Genomic DNA, 21,600 nt, shown 5'->3' with positions numbered 1-21,600 from the left:
CTTCAACTTATCAATCGCCTGCATACATACTGCCTACTGGCATATGTGCGTCCGATTCGTAGCGCAATTAATTTACCTTTCGGGCCCGCTCCACCTCGACATCGAGATGGATCCAGTAACCGCCATAGGCGTTGCGTTAGCGGTGCTGAGATTCGTCGACTTCAGGCGCCCTAAAGCTTTTATCCCTAGATTCATGACGCTGCTTTGTATTCCATGCAGCATAACAAGGAGCTTGAACACGCCATGGCACCGTCAGGGAGCCCTGGAAGGGGCTCTTGCACGTTTGAAAACATGTCGGAGGCGCGGGGAGAAAGATCAGCAATACGAATGACACTTTTCGGGCCATGCGAGAGCGGGAAATCATTGGGAAGCTCGAAAATTCTTTGAACGAAAGGCAGAATATCGCCAATCAGTTGCTCGTTCAAGATATGCGGTAATTCTGCCAAGCTTGCTTCGTCTTGGATACTACAACGTATCACCCTTTGCGTAACCTTATCAGTGCGGGCACAGCAACAACTGTATATTCAAATACACACCACTGAACAATAATTGAAGCTATGCACATGGGATCTTTGCGGATAGAACACCAAATCCTCCCCGTGTTTCTTTCGCTTGACTGTGCGGCTGCCGCGTGTGACGGCAGTGACTAGCTCATCTGGCTCGGTTTCGGCCGAACTTGATTCTGCACTGATTTCTTCGTTAACCACCATAGCGGTAGCACCACTGGACGGTTATTGACGCTTAGGAGGTGTTACGTGCTTTCCAGAGGTCGGGGCTTCTGCCAAAGTCATCAACCAGCGGTTCGGATCAGGCAGTGCCTTACGCCTTTTGCCCCTTTTCAAACGGTCCAATTCTCATAGTACAGCACTCCTGTTACGTTTAGCAGTTAATTCGGACTCTGTAGCATCAAACCCTTGGCTATCCTCTAATGCCTGTAGCGGGCGTGATGCGAGTGCATATGGGGTGTGAATTGTTGTATGGAAAAGGATGGCCAGGTGAGCTATTCTGGCCTGGCAGAGCTCTTTTATCGCTTTTATCTTATCTTATATATAGCTACAGTCGGCTGGTGTAGTTGGTCACTTCGCTGGTAGATAAGTCCCGATTTGAGCCTCGCCCACTTGGGTCGGTGACGAGTCGCGGGTTCGAATCCCGCAGCTGACACACAAGGGGGTTTAGTCAACCCTTACGGCGCGCTGCCCACCTTGTTGACTTCGCCTACCTAGCGATAATAGGGAGATTGGTGCAGTTTAGGATTACGAGCATCCTAGCCAGTCGACCGTCAAGCACTACGTCGGCGGAATATAACTCGACAGCCGGTCCAGAATTCGAATCGTTAATCCGACCCCTTATCGGACCTCGCCTTTCCGATAACGCTCGTCGGCGAACCCGTCCCCTCACGATAGAAGGCGCGCAGCACGCCCTCTCGCCGCGATTCTTGCGAGCGTCTGACCACGTTACGGTCTATCCACTTGAGCGTATGGTTGAGATGTATACGCTCGACGAGAACCCCAATTAGCAGATACTACGACTTGTCGCGACAAAAAAATAGTCGAGCATCTTCTGCACATCAGCAGCATCCCACCCCTGAGGACAAATTTAAGTGCCACATTACCACGCTTATCGGTAGTTCAGGCAGGGGTTGTAGCACAGACTTAGGGAGGGACAGGAGGTTTAGTAGTCGTTTGGCTACAAGTTTACCTGTATAACCGCCCGACGCGGCTTAAGGGCCCGCTATATCATCTATAGCCCCTTAAGGGAGTACTTGTAGAGGTACCGAGGGTTAACACCTACGGCGTATTTAATATTATTTTTATTATATAGCTACAGGGTAACCCCCCATCGGGTCACGTATCAGGGCGTGTGTGGCCAGAATTATGACTAACATCTCGGATCCAGCGGCTTACTCAGGGGTAGAATCGCTATCCGGCCTTAGGGTTGCGGCTTAACATCTGTTTAAATTTCTGGATGCCGTAATATTTTAGCACTTTAAATTAGCTAATTCCTAGTAGTTCACCGGCTAGATTTAACAATCTTTGCTGGAAAACAAGGTGGTGATTTCCATGGTTGACAGCTCCGGTGGGAGGTTGTTGCTGTGGTCAAGATGGAAGGCACGACGCAGTCATAACGCGAAGACTCTGACTTCACTTGAAACAAATATTGAGTGAAACTCCTTAGCCAACTTACTTGTTGTAAATAGATTCTAGTCAATTGGACTTCCGTGCCTTAACTGGCACGGTATCACCTCCACACTGTCCAATACTGCCTCAGTTCCCAACAACCTTCTCGGTTATAGCCTCACATGCGTAGGCATAACATCTGTGACGCATATCACGTGACTTGTCGACAATGGTCCGAACAATTGATGAGTGACTGCAAGTACCAAAGTCAAGGACTTCAGGTACTTTGGTACTAGTTTTTTTCAAATGAATACATCGGCATAATAGCGCATGATCAAGTATGCAACCCCTAGCAGCGTCATACATCATTAGAAAAACTCAACTTACCAAACCCGTATCCATTAATCTATCCAGTTCTCTAAGCTCTCACCTTTAAGCTAGCTTAAGGGCATTCTAGAGGCTATTATTACTAGGCTGTAGGCTCCAGGAAGTGTGTACTAGTAGATAATAATCAAAAATAGTATTTGAGACGCAGGCAGTAATATACTTAGTCTATAGCAATGCGTTAGTTAGTTAAACTTATTCTTCCTAATCACTAATACCGTTAATTCTATCAGAAGGAGACTACTATAACACCCTGCATTTCTCGGCGGTCTAGTATCAAGATAGGCCGTTATTAGTAACGCACCAGACTGCTTCTCAGACACGGCTACCAGTGTCAAGCGCCATGTTGCATAGATTTGAACTCCAAGAAACGCTTCGAATACTTGCCGCAGACGCAATAGCGCATGGGTTTCTTCCGGAGTTTGCTCTTTCCCCAGCTTAATGAGCGCAGAAGACATATCCAAGATCATACGCCTAGTACCCTTGAATAGTTATAATTCTCTGCACTGCTTCGCGGAAGAGCCTCGATGGTTTGGAATTGTGGGAAAGCCGGGTGCGGGAAGCCGATGATAATAGTTCGTTCGGCATAGACTCTGAGACTAACATTTACAGGATTGGGAAAGCGGAATAATTTAGACGATTGACATTGGTAACTGAGAGTCTGTCATCAGAGTTATTGTAGCTGAAGATGAAGAATCTTCGCGGCTGTGTCAGCGGACTGAGACTCAGAATGCCTCTCAAAGCCCAGGTCTCTAGAAGTCAAGGACCATATCAGGAAGCCCTGAGTCTGTGAAGCCGATTGGAAACTCGCAAGTAATAGATACATCGCAGTCTTTCCTGTGCAGGTACCAGGTTTTATTTACAGCTCGGGACTAGCTTTCACAACCGAAAGATCAATTTTGACTCTGCTAGAACCCGAGGAGCTTGCCGGCAACGGACTGGAGACTTGGGTTGCTCGAAATGATATACATTCCTGTGTTGTCGTGTCGTTTCGGGCCGAATGTGTCTTTGGAAAAGCCTGGCATGAAGTTTTTGTAATGATCCTGCCTTGGGAAACTGTGATTGACCACGGACCGCTGTAAGGTGGTGGGGCGTGGTTGCCCGTCACGACGAGGATACTCGGGGGTCTGGTGGAGGATCTCAACGTGGGCGAAGGTGCCTCATCGCTAGCAGATGGACCAGGAACACATGTTAGGGACCGACTAGCGCCACACGTAGGCAGATGAGGAATTTATTTCCTAGGCTTGGTTATCTGCAAAAGGCCACTGGCATCTAGCGAAGCATGCAGAGATCCTATGACTGCTTCGATGACGATGCAGCCGGCGGAAGTATATGGGACGTGGGTATTCCAAAACTCTCTCACACAACGAATATGTATATGGGGTGGATCACCGCTACCTCGGTGCCATCGTGTCTCTATCCACTTGTCTGCTAGAATACGAAGAGGTGTCATCTGATAGACTCAATCTACGTCCCGTGCGTATTGTTGGGAAGCAGTATCCAAAGATGGCGTAGTTTGCAGGAAACTGCCTTAGCAATGTGAGCAAGGCCCATGCCTTTGTGATAGTGGAACCCCGTCCGGCTTCATCGAACACCATAGTTTACCTTAGAAGAATTGTGGACGATTGCTGTACCCACTTTCACCAACTACTGGAGAACCTTCCGGAACCTTTCGATCCATTCCCGGTATGCAGTCAAATGATATCGATGATATTTGGGCCAACAAACAGTGCCTAGACTCTACGCAGCAGCTCTTTGCTCTAGCCAGTGCCGCAAAATACCTCAGAAAATGTTGGCTGAACGCCCCTGCCTCAGAGGAGGACAAATGGTTATAAGCTTCCAGTTGAGGTATGAGACGGCCAGCCACATCTTATGATCCACAACAATTTGAAAAATGGTGTTAGATTGACCTTCACCGATTGGGCGTAAGGAATTTCAACACAATTATGTTTTCGACTATGCAAGACATATATATATATATGTACATGGTAGAGCCTTTATTTTTGGGTTTTAGTTCGATGTGTAAGCGGATCGCCTTTCCAATTTGGACTCGGTAAGGCAGTCTGTCCTGTCTGCGGTACGTCTAAGCTCCAGTATTGGTTTGCAACAACCGCAGATGGCGGCATGACACGGGGTCACTGCAATATGCACCCGTGGAGAATAATATGATGGAGCTGGTAACCATTTGGAGAATGTACTGGATACCGGCCCCATGTGGCGGTTTACGTCTGATTTCTTAGCACATACAAGCATCAAGGGACGCTATCTTACGATCAAGGAAAAAGCATCACAAACTTTTTTGATGTCAAGATAGACAAGGAACATATCCCCTCGAACTAGTCGTTCCACGCAATACAACATGCGGGCGTTGTGGTTGCCGTAAAACCTACGCACATGCATCTAGATACTAAATAGAAACTTGATAGATACACGTGTCATCAGTTATGATTCCGATGTGTTATCCTTAGTCCGATGAGAGTAGGACATCTGAAAAGAAAACTTGGGCGAAAAGCACTTCTCACAATAACATATGATGCTCTAGAAGACACTCAACCGCCAAGCCGATCGTCTCAACCCATCCCATATGGTACACGTGACAACGCACGCCATTTGTCGTCCCCGATGAATCTCCTGTCCCGAGTCGAATCTGAGCGCCACTACTCACGCACTAAACTGACGATGATCGACGCGATCTCCATCGCAACCACCAAACCCCGCCAGCACTCTACTATAGCCCCCCCTCTACCCCTATAACCCCAACTTCCCTTCGCCCACCATCCTACACTGTACATAGTCTAGTCCTGTCCAGTCTCGACCGAAACTGACCATCTGCACGCCTGTTCAAGTGAATCGTACCAGTTTCAATCTAGCCAACCCAAGTATCAACTGAAAATGAAACGTCGTATGTGCATGTACCCTCTACTCAGACAAACCTGCAGCCAGCAGCATCAAATGCAAATGGGCAAACTACAGTGCAGTGCAGTAATCTATCACACTGACCTCATGCTGCCTCACAGCACGACGTGGCGGAAAAAGTGACACACTCTATTTCTACTCGGCGCCCCGATCGGGACAGTGTGCATGGAAAGGGCAGGACGTTGGGTTAGAGTGGCCAGAACTAGGCAAAGCCTCTGCATGAGGTATCCCGTTTCCCGCCGTCGGCGAGCCAAAGGATGTAGCCCCAAGCCAAGCAGCCACATTGTGATGAAATCCTTTGGCGTTGCGTTGCGTTGCGCTGCGTGGCGATGCTGCTTTCTGTTACCGCCGTCTTTCCCCCCTTCCTTTTTCATATTATATCAGATATCATATTTTCCCGGGGAATTCTATGGTGGTACCACCATAAACCAGATGATGTACAAACTGGGCGTGAACTGGTGGGATCAGCTCCGGAACTATTATCTAACCCAGACACGAACAAATCCAGAGGATAGACCTCTAAGAAAGGAAGTAGGTGCCATAGCGTGTCGAAGGGCATCGTGTCATATGCAGGCAGGGTGCGCTTTTGGTTCGGGTTAGGTACCGGTGGAAAAGGTGGGCCATAGCTCCGTACGGCGATTCAAGGTCTGTCTGTCTATTCCATAGACGAGGGAATCTTGGTGCCGAAGCACGGACGGGGCATAAGTGTCGTGCTGTGTGACAGCGGGACCTAGTTGCAGGAGCGTTGCACTTTCCCAACTGTGTGTAGGGTGGTAGTGCTGTATATAATTGTGGTGAGTATGAAATGACAGCTGGCAATTCTGAGTTAATGGGCTGACAGAAGCAAGGGAAGGGAGGGGGGCTGCCGGATGTGATAGAGATCGAGTTGGACTAGAAGTGGGGTAATATTTGGAGATGCGACCATAATGGGTTGCGTGATAGAGACACGAGGGTATGTTTGCGTCGTAGTCATTTCATAGTTGAGATCTTATGCGGAGTGAAGTGTGCCGCCGTGACCTGGGCCACGAGTACGGATACGGACATGAAGGAGAAAAGGAAATACGACGACAACCACGGACGATCCGACCATGGAGTGGCTAGAGGAAGAAAAGGCGAGCGGCCCAGCCGCGCGAATGGTTAATACGATAGTCGTAAATTAAATGAAGGCAATAGTGGGCTGCCGCAAATGAGGCTTGCCCGTCTGAACAGATACTGGCACAACGTTGGTCAACGATGCGGAGATGAGGTACAACTGTGTGAGTCTACCTGACGATTGTTGGCCCATTTCTCAGGACGAGGTCGTAGTGGTGATGCAAGGCTCGTAGGGCTATGTGAGTAAGTCGACCACGGCATGGAAGGTATGTGGGTAGACACGCCTGCAAACTCGGACTTGACCGTCAGACCCGGCCAAGTACGGTTCCATGCCGCACAGCCCTGGAGACTCTCGATGGTCGAGCTTGAGAGTTGGATACTACGCCGAGTTGCTGGATATCATGTCGAACCTAGTCGGAGGAGGCTTGGCTACCAGGTGCATATTAGCGATGGGCAAACACCTGGGTCCTGTTGTGGTCATCGGACAAGCTGGTCAGGCGGTAGACAAGAGATGTGGTTGGCTGAGGGAGCGATTTCGCGCGATGTCACGGCGGCTCGCGGAAGTTGGACCCTGGCCTGGGTGGGATCGTCTCAACGGACCCTGGCAAACCTAGGCCTGGTGTTTACACCCCTCACCCCCCTACCCCCTAGTCGCATACGGGGTATAAGTTGGTCTATTATCGCGATGGATTGGGTCAAGGTTGGAGAGAAGTCGAAGGAACTCGACGTCGTATTCAATGAAATGGAATTGGAAATCAAATTAGAAAGCGGTATGGCGCGAGGGCCGGGAACCTGCTGCTGAGAGGCATGGTCCCTTCATATGAGCGGAATATTTGTGTGGCGGTCGAAAGAGTCGCGACGGCGTGCAGAAAGAACATGAGGAACAGAGAAAACAAAGATGCGGAAGAAAAATGTTTCTTGATATTGAAACACGAAGCTTATTTCAAACAAGTGCTTGGGGTAATTGGGCGGTGGTTGCCCAACCTGCATCTCTGGCACCGATCTGACATGAGGGGAAGACCTGGGCTTGCCTGGCACCGCAGACTTGGCACCACGCCGGTGAGGAGAAGAATGACGCCTGGCAGCCTGGCAGCCTGGCTCTAAACGAGGATGCTGCAATCAATTTAGCCGTTGGAGCTGATTCGCTTTCTATGCTGTGAGTTGTAACAAGCCAATTGGCAACTGTCCAGCCGCCCCCCTCCCTCTCCGGATTGGACTTGCCACTTGGGCAGCTGACCTGAGTCGCTATGCCGCGCCGCCAAAGCAGGACAGGAGAGCACAGAACGGGGCAGGGCAGGGCAGGGCAGGGCCAATGCCAAATTGCCATGAGGGTCAATTGACTCCAGGGCAGGGCAGAGAGTCTGCAGGAAACTGCGTAAGTTGTGCGTGATTTGACGCGGTACGTTTGCTGACGTGCACGCACTGGTAATCCGTCTTCAATGTTGCATGTACCGGTCGGTATCATGGGCCGTCGGATGGATACACGAACAATTGAGGTTCGAATTGCTGACCTGTCCATAGGAGGCTTAGGAGGCAGTTATTGAAACTTCGAGGTCGTAGCTGCTGCCATTGGTAGTGGGCCAACTCCACCTGTGCTGCGTGCAGGCACGGAAATCGTCAATCCCCAGCTCTTGGGCGGCATGTCGGCGATGTCCACTCATCGACAAACATTTGCAGCCTCTGGCCACTTGAGCAAGCTCTGGCGTGGATTTCGTCGACGTCGTGGACCACTCCCAAAATGAATTGGCAAGGGCCCCCGTTGCAACTCTCGTCCCGCCGTTACATGTTCAATGTCAGCCAGTAGTGCGCCGTCCATTGCAGTGCGGAGCTTTATCGAACTCGCTACCCGAAATAGCCATTCGTTGTGACCGCAGTTCTGCACGCCACATGCAATCATGCTAGTGCCTGGAAACGCCTCCATGGCCTATTTGAGACTGGGCAAATTGCAGGTGGCCCTATGTAGCTTCCTCCATGTCCCCTTTGGACGTTTTGAGAGCTGCTGCATGCGGGGTGTACGGTGCTTGCTGCAACCCCCGTCTTCGAAAAAGCCCGCCGCGGCACTCGCGCAGCCGGGCAGGCTGTCGTTCACGTCAACACGAATAATCGGTTGTGGATGGCTGGGTGGATAGGGTGGCGTGGAATGGGGTTCGCCACTGGCGCTGCTGCTTGTCTCAAAATAGCTCCCGATAAGTACCCTACGCACAAGCGAGATTTCTGGATTGATGAGATGAAAATTGATGAAAAGGCTGACCAGGTCCACTACAACCTGGATGAGGAACGCCAAGCCCCCCGCCTGCCATGTCTAACGTAGCGACAAGTGGCAATGGCCCGACCGACTCGGCCGGTGAGCAAGCCTGAGCATGTCCTCTCAGCGGACACCACGCCCCAAACTTCGTACTCCGTGCCGGCTTTCCAATTTCGCACAGACCTGGTGCCCGTTTGACCAGAGGGCCCGCTGTCAACCTGTTGGGATCTGAAATGTTTCGACCCTGTTAAGGTTAAGCCCACCTTCGACCGATCCTTGCTCTTGCGGGGCGACAAAGACTGAAAAAGGAGAAGTACCTGGACAGCTCGGGAGGGAAACCCGGTGATTCGTCCGGCCATTATTTCACTTTTTCCTTGGGCAAATAGTTCGGAGCGCAGAGCCGAGCTAAGATCATGGCAGACCACCGGGTCTCAGAGTCGTCTCTGCCGGCGGCCCTGGACAGTGCCCTGGACGGACTAGGGGGGCGGAGGACCCCAAGGTACGTTGTGGCAGATCCGGACAAGGTTGAAGGAGATTTTTCTCGCCAGGGCGCGTTGAGCCAAGCCAGGTACTTCCAAATTAGTCCCACGGACCATAATCCGTAATGTTTGTTTCGATTGTCGAGTTCCAGTGGAAGTAACTGAAGAATTACCTGCCCTGACCTTGTCTACAATACGGCTAATACGCGGGATTTCAAATAATTTCCTGTCGATGCGGACATGAAAGCTTGGCAGCTGGAGCTGACGAAGCCATCTGGAGCAGCATCGCTTGCTTGACGAAATTGGCGTTACCTAGAGGTGGACATTGGGTCGCTCGATTAAAGATCTCCGAGTGTCACCCGTCCATCTAGAAGGTCAAGACTGGAGGGGGTGGACCAAGCCATGGTGGTAGGGGCTCGGAGGGGGGCGTGAACACATTGTTTTCGTGTCCATGCCTTATTAGTCCCTTTTCTAGCTGTAGAACAAACGCGTTACCCTAATGCCAACCATAACTGGCCTCGAGAGCAGGTAACTACTACCCACTGTACCAACCACCAACCTGTCTGCCACTCGTCGTCACAGCACGTCCACAAGTGGAAACTTGGCTTCTGTCCACCTGATACTGGTGACATCTAGTTGTGGGCCCGCATTATGCTTTGGTCCTGCTTAAGTGGCCATCTGAAAAAAGAAAGAACCTCTTTCTCCCGCATTTATCATCGTCTGATGTTTGATCTGCCCCAATCCCCAGAACCAGGTCCGGATGTCATGTGGTAGCTTTTTGGAACCGTTCCTTCTAATGGGTAGTGTGAGCTACACAAGACAATGTCTGGCACTAAGGCGGTTCTGCCCGTTTGACCCTGAAAGAAGCGAACCAAGGGAATCCACAACTTCTTCGCGCGAACCTGTCGGGTTTCCAGGACCTTGGGAGGGAAGAGACTGGTTTAGCGGGCAATTGCGAACTGCAAATCCGGAACAGACCGTCGGGATAAATGGGTTTGTTACGTAGATATCGATGAGAAACTGTACTGCAACCTGCTCAATCTCACTGTTATTTCGAGCAAAATTTAAAATCGAACGTGTGTGCTTTAGTCACCCATGGGTAGAGCCAGCCAGCAAAAGTCGATCGATATTTTGCGAGGAACACAGTACATCCATCTTCTACTCCTTTTCCGTGTCCAAGCAGGCAATAAGATGTGAGATGCGCCATTTCAAAAGCTACTTGCTCACCTGCGGGTCACATGCCAATACATATCGTAGACCAGACCACAGGAACACTATCTCCAAGAGAGCCTGCCCAGGTGATGTTAGCGTCTCGCTTTTCGGTCGACATACCTATCAAAACCTTTGGGGGCCGGGGGGTGTTTGCCCGAAACTCTGCACCAGAGCAACGTTATGCCTCGAACTTTGCATGTGCATCTTTAGGATCAAGCGATGAATGCGTAGGGGCGTATCGACAGCTGGCTGTTGCAAGGCCAAACACAGCTAGGGCTGGCTTACGAAGAACTTTGCGTAACCACTACTTGCTGACTTACTGACAGCCGGAGTGAAGCGGCGACGACCCTGCGGTAAAATTCTCCGATGTGTCTCAGAGCCTTCACACATTATGTATGTATGTGCGTATCCTATGCCGCCAATGTTACATTGGCGCGGTAGATGGGTTGTGCTTGGCCCTGGGGTCGCGGTCAGTCAGGTGGCTAGGCCTCTATGCGCCGAGGTCCTTTTATTTATTTATTTTCTTTATCTTGTCCTTCGTTCTCCAACCAACGCAGCAGCTCCTGAGAGAGCGCAGCATAACCATATACCATGAGCCTAGCGACTTTGCTAAGGGAGTTTTTTTTGTTTTTCTTTTTTAACCGTGGCCAGTCGGGAAGTAGTGCGTAGTCTCTATTCTTAGAATATCATTGTTTGTAAGACGGCGTACATAGGAAGATGGGAAGGAGGGTGGGGTTTTGTGGTCTAGTTCTAGGCTAATGCAGGTATGTTGCTCTGGCGCCGTGAAAGCTACCCAGGGGGTCGAGCAGTTAGCCTTATTCCTGGGTCTTCCAAGGGCGGGGGAAGAGCTCGAGGATGTTTAAAAGTTCCCCGTCTTAATAGAAGTACAGTACAGTGTATTGGCTCAAGGTTACATGTGACCACGAACGTGTGGGCTGCCGTTTTAGCCCCATCGTCATATACCCAAGAGAACGTAGTACCAGGGATCTGCTGTTCTGAGGTGACTGTCCACTAATTTTTCCAAAACAACTGGGACTGGGAGATCAAGCAATGGCTAGCATGCTGAATTGGCTTTCGGAACATGTTCGGCGCATTCGCAAATTCCACGCAAAGAGTGCAGTAGTATTTGCCGAGCGCATACTTTGAGAAGGTCACAATCCACAAGTTCGCAAGTTTTCTGCATTGATGCGATTTAGTCTATTCTGTAATCCTGGTATCAGGAAGACCTCTTGTAACAACATTAAAAAGAAAATAAGCAAAAGTGAAGCGATTCGCTGTCTGGGGTATCGATCGATCGTCCATCCTGACGCCGCCTCCATCCCCCTAGTGGACCTGTATACATGCAAAACCAACTGTGCCAACAGCCAATGTGTTAATAGAAACAAAACTCTCTCCAGGTCGTCGTAGTGCGTTGTACACTCGACCACAAACCCCCGTACGATCCATCATGCTTGTTTTCAGATAACGTAAGACCACTAGTCCTCTCCCTTGCCATCATAAGGGGCAAAGTGCATCGAAGCAGCACCCGTCGAGGGCTCGGGAGGCATGTTGCCTGTAAGCGGGGTCGGGATGCCGTTGTGTCGCGACGTGCCATTCTCGTAGATGTTGGGGTAGTTCTGATACTGCACACCCAGCTCCGGAGCGAAAGTGTAACCCGGACCTTCCGGCGACACAGAACTTGCTGACGAGGTGCCGAATTGGTAGGCTGACTGCCCTTGGGGAGAAGCGTGGACGCTCGCAACGACTGGGTGTTGTTGCGGCGGCACGTGGGTCGTGATGGACGGTAGGTTGGCCGTCTGGTCTACGGCTGGTTGGGAGAATTGCAACGACTGGCGATGGTTGTAGGCGAAGCTATGTTGGGGGGATGGGTTGACCGGCCAGTTGTTGGTCGGCGTATTTGCATCAATGGGCGAGTTGTACAGCTGGCCGTTGGGCATCTGGTGGAATCCCTGATTCAGCGAGGGGAGGATATTGGAGCTCGCCGGAGCCGGCGTGCTAGCCCCGGAGAAAGGAGGCGATGAGTAGAACTGTTGTGTTCCAGGTGGAGAGAAGCCCGAGACGGGAGGGTAGGTTTGAATGGAGCCCCTGTGGTGTATGGGCATCCCGTACCCCTGGCTTTCGGTTGATGCATTTCTCGACCGCTTCGGCAGAGGCTCGTCGATGTCAACCTCTCCTTTGGCGGAACGGGTATTGCGCGCGTTCTGTGCCACCTGGTGGTTTCGCTTGGCCGTCGTTAACTTTCGCGAGTCCTTGCGGAGGCGGACCTTGACACCCTGATCACTGAACGAGCGTGTCATGACTGTCGATTCGGCCATGCCAGGGTAATCTTTGCTAGTGTACACCTTAAAGGGGTCTGAGTCCGTTTCAGCCACCGTCTCCCACTCACCCAAGTCGCCAGGATCACTGGGGTTTGTCTTCATCTTCATCAAGGCAAAGTGAAGCTTGAAATCGCCAGGGATCTTGATGAGAAGGTCGGGAAATATGAAGAAGCCCGACTCTTGATTTTGCAGGTCCTTCAGACGATGTAGAGATGATACCATAGAGCCTGTCATGTTTTTGGCGTGTTGCTGGCTTGACTCGCCCTCGTGCTTGCCCGTGGGAACTGAGGATGCGACCACCATGATGTAAGGGTCGTGCAGAGAGAGGTGAGGGAATGTGTCCAGCTTGACAATGGGCGGGGGGTCAATGGGCGATCGAGACTTCTCCTTGGCACCCTGTGCGGCTTTGGCATTGGTTGGTTGCTGGACTACCCTGATGCGCCAGCTGCCATCGTTGGCGTTGCTCGAATCAGGCAACGGCTGATACATGCTGCTATGTGAAGAGGGCACTTGTTGCGACGCGTATGGATATTGCGGCTGGGCGTGATGCATAGACTGAGAGAAGCCGTCTGGGTACGGCTGCCACGCTTGGTTGCTCATCGTGGAAGGGGATGATGCTCGCTACTTATCGAGTAAGTAGGGCTGCCTCATCCGCAATCGAGTCACTAACCTTGCACAAATTTGAGTAGAGCGAAGGGGGGCAACCCGGGGTGAAGGATACGATGCAGTGCGCTGATTATGCAGAAGATGTCTTGGTACGATACCGGTCAACGGAGGGTTCGGTTCGGTCGAGTCGGTCGCGCGGTTGCTACCACGGCAAAGTTGGTATCGGTCGAGGATGTTGAATGTTGTGTTGAAAAAAACCAGGTCGAGGTACTTCACGAGTACTTGGGCGGCGTTATGTCTTTTGTTGACCACGGAACGAATGCTGGCGAGACTTGCTTTATCCAAACGATACCTTATATGTCCAAACACCAAATTCCACGTGAAGCTGAACGGTGGGGAAAAAAGTGAAAACTTTGCCCTTGTTGGGCTGCGTCTGGATATAGGTCAAGGCTCCGTGGCGGTGGATGTATCTCAAAGATTTCGAGAAAACCCGACTGCTGGTTGGATTATTCCTCCGGCGACCCGGTCTACAAACTTCGTAAGGTTTGGTTGAGGGATGGACGAGGCCGCGAGACAGCCTAGTTGTCGGAAGAGTACCCACAGTTGTGAGTGACGCAAATTTTCGTGCCGATTGGAGGTTTTTTTGAGTCTGTATTGCTGTTTGAGGTGCGGCAGAGTTGCGGCGGCAGATCCCAATATGTATTCTGCGGTACCGTTTACGTCTGAGCACGGCAAGTCCAACTAGTGGCGTTGAGGTGCGTATGTGACTTCACCAGCGTGCCGCGCACAGTTGCCAACCCGGTGTACCGCCCTTTTTGACGGCGAGGGATGCGAGTGCCAGAAGGAGCCGGCAGAGCTTGATGAGATCAGTCTGGTGAGACGATTATGGGCGATCCCACTGAAGTTCAACTGTTCCTGCCCGCGTTACTTGTGTGCCAGTGCACGGGTTGAGGAGCTGATGCCTGAGGCCCAATTCCAGCAACTAATCTTTCGAATGGCTGCGTGGGGAGTAGATTTGTCTCTGGTGGCGGAACGCAAGGCAGTGAAGTGAGGGAACGGCACAACGTGACGTCCTGAGATGTCGACCACCGCTGACCCAGATCGGCTAACAACGACCATAGGGTTGAAAAAGAAGAAACGGTGGAATGGTTGGAGTTATAATTAAAATATGTATGTGGTATAAGTGAACGATTGACAGAAGGCAAGATTGAAGTTGTTGGAGGTGACACAGCCAGGGACGATGACAACAAGATAGATGGAAGAACGGGGTAGGTTCGAGCTCCGACAGGGGACCAAAAAGAATCGATCTAGATGCGGAGAGACGAAAGAAGCCTCAATGATACGTCAATCGCGGAGCCGTGTCAGCGTAAATAGACAGGTGCTGGCTACTGGCTGCAGAGACGTGGAGCTGCTGGAGGGGTCGGTGACATTAAGGGGGTGTGGGTGTAGGGCATGTATGGCAGGAGTCGAGAAGATTTCCGGGCTGTCGACCACGCTCGAGTCCCTGTCTATATGAGATACCCAGGAGAACCCAAATATGGTGCCGCGGGGCTCTGATAGTTGGCTCAGTTATTGGATATCGTCGGCTGGCGGTGGGGGTGGACTCTTAGGGCGTAGTTCAATCCAGAGTCTCCCCAACGATTTGGCGGGCCGAGTGTCTCGAACTTTTTAGCTGTAGGCGGGAAGGCGATCCTTCTTGTTATTTTCTGGTAGTCCCACAGATTCCGGAGATCCTGAGCACGTCGCGGTCCCGGTCGACGTTGCTGTCTATGGCCAAGCTGACACCGGATGCCCACGAACCAGGCAAGGCGAGTCGAGCTATCCAGGTTCGAGCGAGCGTTGCAAGACGGTATCTGCTGCTAGCGACTGCGCCTTCTTTGGTGGCGCTGGGTGTAGGAGATGTCGACTGATGTAATATCAAACTCTTTCTCTTGTTCCGCTTGATGGGTATCAAGCTTTCTGTGGCGCACAATGGGCTTGGGCGATGCTAAAGTAGTGCCCGCTGTCAAAACCGTAGTTGATTGCAGATCGTCTCTGGGGCGACATAAAGTTATGGGTGCCTTGAGATCGAACGGCCAGTGGATGTGATGGGGAGGAATAAGTCGCGATGCGCATGCGGTCTTGTCTTTGAATGTTCGTACGGGATGTAGTGTGGAAACGGTAGTTGATGCGCCCGACTCCAAATGGAAGGCGCTATCCAGACGAAGAAAATCCTCGTTGACACAACCAGGTTTTGCCGACTTGAGGTTAGAGTCTGCGATGTACGAGGATGAGCTCGGGAGGACTGTGATAATGCCGTGCTCGCGACTTCTTGTGAGGTTTCAGCAGCTCGGCGTCGTCAACATCACGACACACTCAAAGCACCGAGAAGATTATGGTTATTCTATCAGGTTGCTTTGCGACGAGAACCAGATAATAAGTAATACCATATCTAGAAATGGTACGGTACTTCAGGGTTTAATGGAAATGATAAAATAAGTACCTGGACCATAACGAGCACGGAAGCCAGGAGGAAAATGCCAGCATGAGAGCTCTCAATGTACAAAAGATGACGATGGTGGGACAAGGTTCACAGTGATCTACAAGCAGCGTTGGTACTCGGCCGCTGGACACACGGTTCAAGTACGTGTACAAGTACCTGGAGAGGGGCATGATATCCACCGTGGGCAGGCTCGATGCAAGACGAAATCGCCTGTGTGGCCGTCGTGCCGTCGCTGCTGATCCACAGGTTGCAGGGAGCCTGGCTGGGGCTCGGAGGATATCCAGCTGTAGCGGTACCTGCTGCATAGTCGATGTCCCAGGGGAGAGCACTATGGTAGTACGCGGCTCTGGGGTACCATCGAGTGCATGGGGGGGCGGTCAAGTTGATGAGGACCGTTGCAGGGGTTCACTCAGCATTCGACGTTGGCAAAATGGAATCAGTAATGCCTGTCTGGGCCGTTTGTCTGTGCGGTACACAGGCGGGATGAGCGAGGGATTCATGCTGGCTCTGCCGCAATGCCCAGAAGTTCCTCCGACTGCCACTCGCCTTGCATCCCCTGCGCATCGAGGTCAGAAGATTTTTTTTGTTCAAGCCGAAATGCGGCATGACGGGAGCGGGAGCAAAGGCATTTCATTTCTTGGGGGCTGCAGCAGCCACATTGGATGGAGCCGAAGTTAGGGTATCGTGCCTGGCCGTCCGAGTCTCGACAAGACGAATGGCGCCTGACTGGATTGGTCGATGCCATTCGCGCAAAAGAACTCCAGCATCTGGGGGTTTCATTAGTTGCATGTTTGCGGATAGTCACCCACGCACACACCCACACACACATACATACACGCACAGAGACAGGCACAGACACACATACATGCGCAGATGGCAAAGGCAACGAATGAGTGCAGTGCAGTGCAGCATTTGGCGGCGGCGGTAGGTTCCGCCGTTCACCGTTCAATAGAAGCCCGCTCGATGGAGAGCCGATGCCACCTAGCAATTAGGGACCAGTATGTACCCATTGTATCTGTACGGCATGCTTCTGTGAGGCACCGAGGCAGCGAGCGAGCGACAGAGCCGGTGGGCGAAGCGAAAGGAGCGAAAGACCGCTGATGGTCGGCACTGTGAAGCTTGGCCCAACAAGCTATTGTTAATGACTGATTACCCAGTAATCTTGATATCCTGGAAGCGTTGCCGTTTGCGACCGGGGTGCTGGGGGAGGGAAGTCAAGTGTTGAGTGGTGCACTGCACTGTGGTGCTGGCTGGTAAGCTGCTGGCTCGCTCGCATGCATGCCTGTTGATGCTCAACCGCGGCAGGTCCTGGAAGTTGACAGGTCCGGTGGCGATGGTGATCGAGATGGACAGGCTCCAGAAAACGTAAATCAGACGACGCAGCTCTCAAACTTGTCAATCGAGTTCGGCAGGCCGTCCCGAGCTGGGTCGTGTTTCAGAAGCTTCCATGGCCCCATGTCGGGCATGTGCGTCGAAAACTCAAAAAGACCAGCAGGTGTTTGGGGATGGGTGGTGGATGATGGCCATCATGGGCTTGGATGCAAGTCGCTTCGCCAAAGCTGTTCCAGGGCCAGAAGGGCAATGACAGGTTCAAGGCAGGTGCAGCGCTCCCTCAATGCCAGTGGGTGCAGGTGGCCCGCCCACTTGGAGACTGGGAGTTCCTGGCAGGGGAGGCCGAGGGCCGCAGGGGGACGGTGCACTTTTGGGAGCAAGGGCCTGAGGGTGGAGCGTGCCCGGCAACACAACCGCCTGACAGGCCGGGGGGTGCATGCTCGGACGGCTTGCTGGCATTCCTGCATTCCCTTCCACTGTCCGTCCACCTTACCCTCACGTTCCTGCCATGGGATAGGAACTACGCAAGATGGCTTGATAGAGGTTCCTGTAGTTCAAGGAAACGTGCATGGAGAACCGCAAGACTCGGGCAGCAACTTCGAAAGCCTGCCAAATCAAGGCAAAATGTATCCATTGCCGATGGGCTCGTATGAAGCAACCCACTTGCACTCGATAATTGGCAATAAGGGGTTTAGTGGCCGTTAATCCTATGGGGCGCTGCACTCCGTACTACAGAACATGAGAACTGTGCGACAAGGCCAGCGCAGGTGGATAGGGTAGCCTTGAAGACTGGGGCAGCTTGGACTGAAGAGGTTTTCAGTCCGTGGTCAGCGTGCCATTATTGTGTCCAAATCTCCGTGGCTTCACTGCAATCATGACAGGTAATGTTCAAATCTCGGTACCTCTAGCTATTTGACTTGCGCCTACAATTGACGACTGCCCTAGCTTAATCCATATTCCTAGTGAATGCTACTAGTCCACGTCCAAACTCATCTTCCGAATTGATAATATTACCGCAGACCTAACTTGGTAACTGCTGCTGGTGTGTAGCAGTGAGAATGACGAGGACGACAGCCATGACTCGACGAACCACAATGTCTCTCACATCGGGCATTAACGCACGACAGAGACGCGCCCACAAGATTCTCGACATGTCCGCCACCCAGATCTTGGTTCGAGTTCGGGGGTGGACAACCAGGCGGCAGCACGGACATGGTTCATGCCCACTCACATTTCGACTCATCGGGTGGAAAAAGTGAGCAACGAGGACTGAATATGGATGGTCGGAGCTGCTAGGGCAGTGTAGTACGTACTGTCTCAAAGTTCTGTTACGCGGACAGCACGCGAAATCGTCCTCGGTCGATTCTACCAGCGTCTAGGGATTTGCGACAAGTTGACAAACCCCACATCCGGCTCGCCCGCGGAGGATCGCCTGCAGAAATGCCGAGACCATTGCTCGCGACTCCAGACGACGATGAATCAAGGCATGATGAATCCAGGTCGCAAGATGGGCGCTCATCCGTCTTCCAGCCGCGGTTGTGCAAGTCGTGGTTGAGCTGTTGACGTTGGAAAAGAGTCGTCTTGATCGTCATGCTGAAGGGAAGTCCCATGTGCTTCCCAATCCTGGTGATTGGCAATTCGCCAGGGACATGCTGCATATGCACCTTCAGGGCCTCTCGGAACTTGACAGACGACTCTCTTCAGAAACCCTGACACACTGAAAGCGTGGGGTCCTGCTCGAATTTCCGTCATATCGTCAACGAACGTGACAAGTTGAACACGGCCAGATTTTGATCCGGGACCAGAGAAGCCATCTTGCATCGAAGGAGCATGAGGCTCATACGAGTCGCTGTTGAGGATTGGGTGCGATAGGATAAATCCATCAGCTCACGAATATTGCAATTCACTCTGGACATCACAGCAATTGGCTGGGATTAGACTTCACTTCAATTCAATTGAAATTCACATGAATATACACGGTGCAAGACGTCAAGTTTTGACAATGGAGTTTAACAGGTCCCAACACAGCCACAAGACCGCAGCCATATTTCCTTCCTCACATCAGTTTGAGAGTTATTTTGTTGCTGGTCAAATCGAAACTCAACGCCCGCAAAGTGTATTCACATTGTGCCTGCTAAGTACTTACCCAACTTTACTTATTTCTTAAAAGTCAATGAGCCAATGTTAAGCCACCTACACCCACATGAAGGGGCGACGCCGCCAAGCCTTGACTCAGCTATGAATAATGAGACGCTGACTATACCGCATTCAATGTCTGCCCGGAACCCAAGTCAGCCAGGACATCTTTATGCTGCCCTCGACCGCATTGGCAGCCCAAACGCCTCTGACGCGGCTCACATAATGGCACAGCAACACAGCTTGACAGACCCTTGTCTTCTGTTACCCGAATCTGAGGCTGGCCTCGACCTCTGCTACTCTTCGGGTTCGCCTTTTGCATTGCCCATAGTTGTTGCAGGGCACATTGGCTCTTTCGGATGAACACGGCAACCCGACCGCATTGTAGTCTAGTCACCCCGCCATGTCAAGCAGCATTGATGGCTTTCGTTTTTGAGTCCACTAGGGGTACCTTAGTTCCAGACTGCATTGTCTCAACTCCGCGCCCCGAGGAATTTTTGCCTGTCGGCGATCTTCCCGGAACTGCAAGGTCCTAGGCTCTAGATCGCGAGATTGCATTTCCCCGTCAGCCGTCGGGCCATTGCCGGCCCTCTCCGAAATGCGCATTGAACCAGATCCACTAACACAAGCAAAGATCCAACACCTGGATGAAATCGCTTCCGCATCGCGACCACATTCGGTCAACAATGGTCAATTATTATGCTCAGCAACCAGGCAACGACGCAGCCATCTCCTAGACCGTTTGCTTTCCAGCATAGGCGGGGCAGCTTCTTTTTCGTCATCGTCCACTGACGTGGTGGGCCGATGGACCGAGCTCGACGATTTATTTCTTCTTTTCTCTCCTCACAGATTGGGATGAAGACGTCTTCACCTTGGTAGTCGAAGTATAGCTTTAGCTCAGCCAAGGATAGCTGCATGTTCGTGTCACGTGCCACGATTCAGAGGACGTGAAGCAGCGGCTGATCGGTCGATAATACATACCACGATCACGACCATGCGACGTCGCCACCGCATCCGCTGATCGCAGTCATATCGTACCTACTAAGATGCAATCTACAACTATCTCCAACCTTCTGGAACCTCGTTCCTAACGTTCCTCGTATGATCTTTCAATGAGACCCTTCAACAGTCAGGTGCCGTGGTGGGCCTGACATTCGCATTGCCAACAGCTCTCTCGCTTGCATTTTCCGCTCTTGAAACCAAGGATCGACTCTGGCATCATCGGATTGTGGAGTACGGCAAGATGATGGTGCATTGATGATGTGATGCATGGCACCTATATCACACTTCTTATCCCTCCTAGATGCGCTTTATCGTGTGTCAAATGGCGCTTCCCCATCCTCCGCGGCACATGCAAATCTCGAGGGGCGAATGATGGCCTTGTTCTGTTTCCTCACGGCTCTCACTAGCCACGGATACGGTGTTGGCCGTGCTTTTGCCCAGCCTATCGTTCACGTCGTCTTGCCCAACAAGCACACGGGGATGCTCAAGGCCGGTTGCGGATGAGATCAGCCTCGAGATGAGACCAAGTTCATCTCATGGTCATTTTGTTGCACCTGCGCCTGGTTCCGCCGCCGAAGCCCACGTGCGGTGCTGCAATACCCCAATGCCGTTCCAATTCGCCTCCGGCCCGCCGCCGTCACGGCATTACAATTCATTTCCTATTTCGTGTGTCACAATGACCAGATTCGGGTTGGTGGTCACACCAAGCCGTTTGGTCACCGTTGGCTATTCACAAATGCAAGTGCCATGTGTGTCGTGCACCAATGATATCTCCAGTTCCGTGCCACCGTGTAGGACGCATTCGGAAAACCGTTGTTGACCAGCCAAGCATATCTCGCAGCGTCGTTGTGTTGATTGACCGGTACTGGTACTAGTAGAATGAGCGCCGCCCGAGTGGGCCGTAATCCCGAGACTTCGTGCCGCTTCTCAGCTTCTAATGATCATTTGCGAGAATAATCCTGCATATGCGGGAGCAGCTGACTTGCTTGAGAATGCTCGCTGCATTTTGCCTGTGCCTGTGAGGTATGCAGTGCCTCTCTGGGACTTGTGTTCCGTGTCGCACGTTTAACCCACAGGACACTCTCCCGTCTCCAACAGGCTGGGACGTTGCGAATTCGCTTTTGAAGATGCTCAGATACCGCACGTGTATGTGGCTCTTGCTGCAACCCCGGTACTCTCCGCTGCAGCACTTGTGCCTGGATACATTTGGACTTCGAGCAATACCCCGCGCGATTGCTACTATCTCCTCTACCCATGAAGTGACCGGATTCAGAATGCG

General features: G+C 51.9%; 4 protein-coding genes and 1 non-coding gene across 5 annotated transcripts; 2 read left to right on the top strand and 3 right to left on the bottom strand.

The window, feature by feature from the left end:
• Positions 1 to 112: 112 nt before the first annotated feature.
• Positions 113 to 399, bottom strand: BCR38DRAFT_441116 (uncharacterized protein). The gene has a single exon (XM_040860754.1). It carries the CDS (start codon positions 362 to 364, stop codon positions 137 to 139), a length of 228 nt encoding a protein of 75 aa, XP_040713860.1. The 5' UTR covers positions 365 to 399; the 3' UTR covers positions 113 to 136.
• Positions 400 to 1,058: 659 nt separating this feature from the next.
• On the top strand, positions 1,059 to 1,161 carry BCR38DRAFT_t241. The gene has a single exon. It is a non-coding gene; the product is annotated as a tRNA-Thr (tRNA).
• Positions 1,162 to 6,392: 5,231 nt separating this feature from the next.
• BCR38DRAFT_39431 (uncharacterized protein) lies at positions 6,393 to 7,381 on the top strand. Its single transcript, XM_040857611.1, has one exon. It carries the CDS (start codon positions 6,769 to 6,771, stop codon positions 7,309 to 7,311), a length of 543 nt encoding a protein of 180 aa, XP_040713859.1. The 5' UTR covers positions 6,393 to 6,768; the 3' UTR covers positions 7,312 to 7,381.
• On the bottom strand, positions 7,382 to 8,165 carry BCR38DRAFT_39430 (uncharacterized protein). Its single transcript, XM_040857610.1, has one exon. It carries the CDS (start codon positions 8,026 to 8,028, stop codon positions 7,453 to 7,455), a length of 576 nt encoding a protein of 191 aa, XP_040713858.1. The 5' UTR covers positions 8,029 to 8,165; the 3' UTR covers positions 7,382 to 7,452.
• Positions 8,166 to 12,631: 4,466 nt separating this feature from the next.
• Positions 12,632 to 13,252, bottom strand: BCR38DRAFT_348333 (velvet factor; the record flags this gene model as incomplete). Its single annotated transcript, XM_040856412.1, has 1 exon — positions 12,632 to 13,252. A coding segment is annotated over one exon (621 nt), but the record flags the coding sequence as incomplete, so codon positions are not given.
• Positions 13,253 to 21,600: the final 8,348 nt, after the last annotated feature.

Source organism: Pseudomassariella vexata (genome assembly GCF_002105095.1).
Source record: "Pseudomassariella vexata strain CBS 129021 chromosome Unknown BCR38scaffold_10, whole genome shotgun sequence".
In the NCBI taxonomy this organism is placed as follows: Eukaryota; Fungi; Ascomycota; class Sordariomycetes; order Amphisphaeriales; family Pseudomassariaceae; genus Pseudomassariella; species Pseudomassariella vexata.
This window is presented reverse-complemented; position numbering and strand designations above follow the sequence as displayed.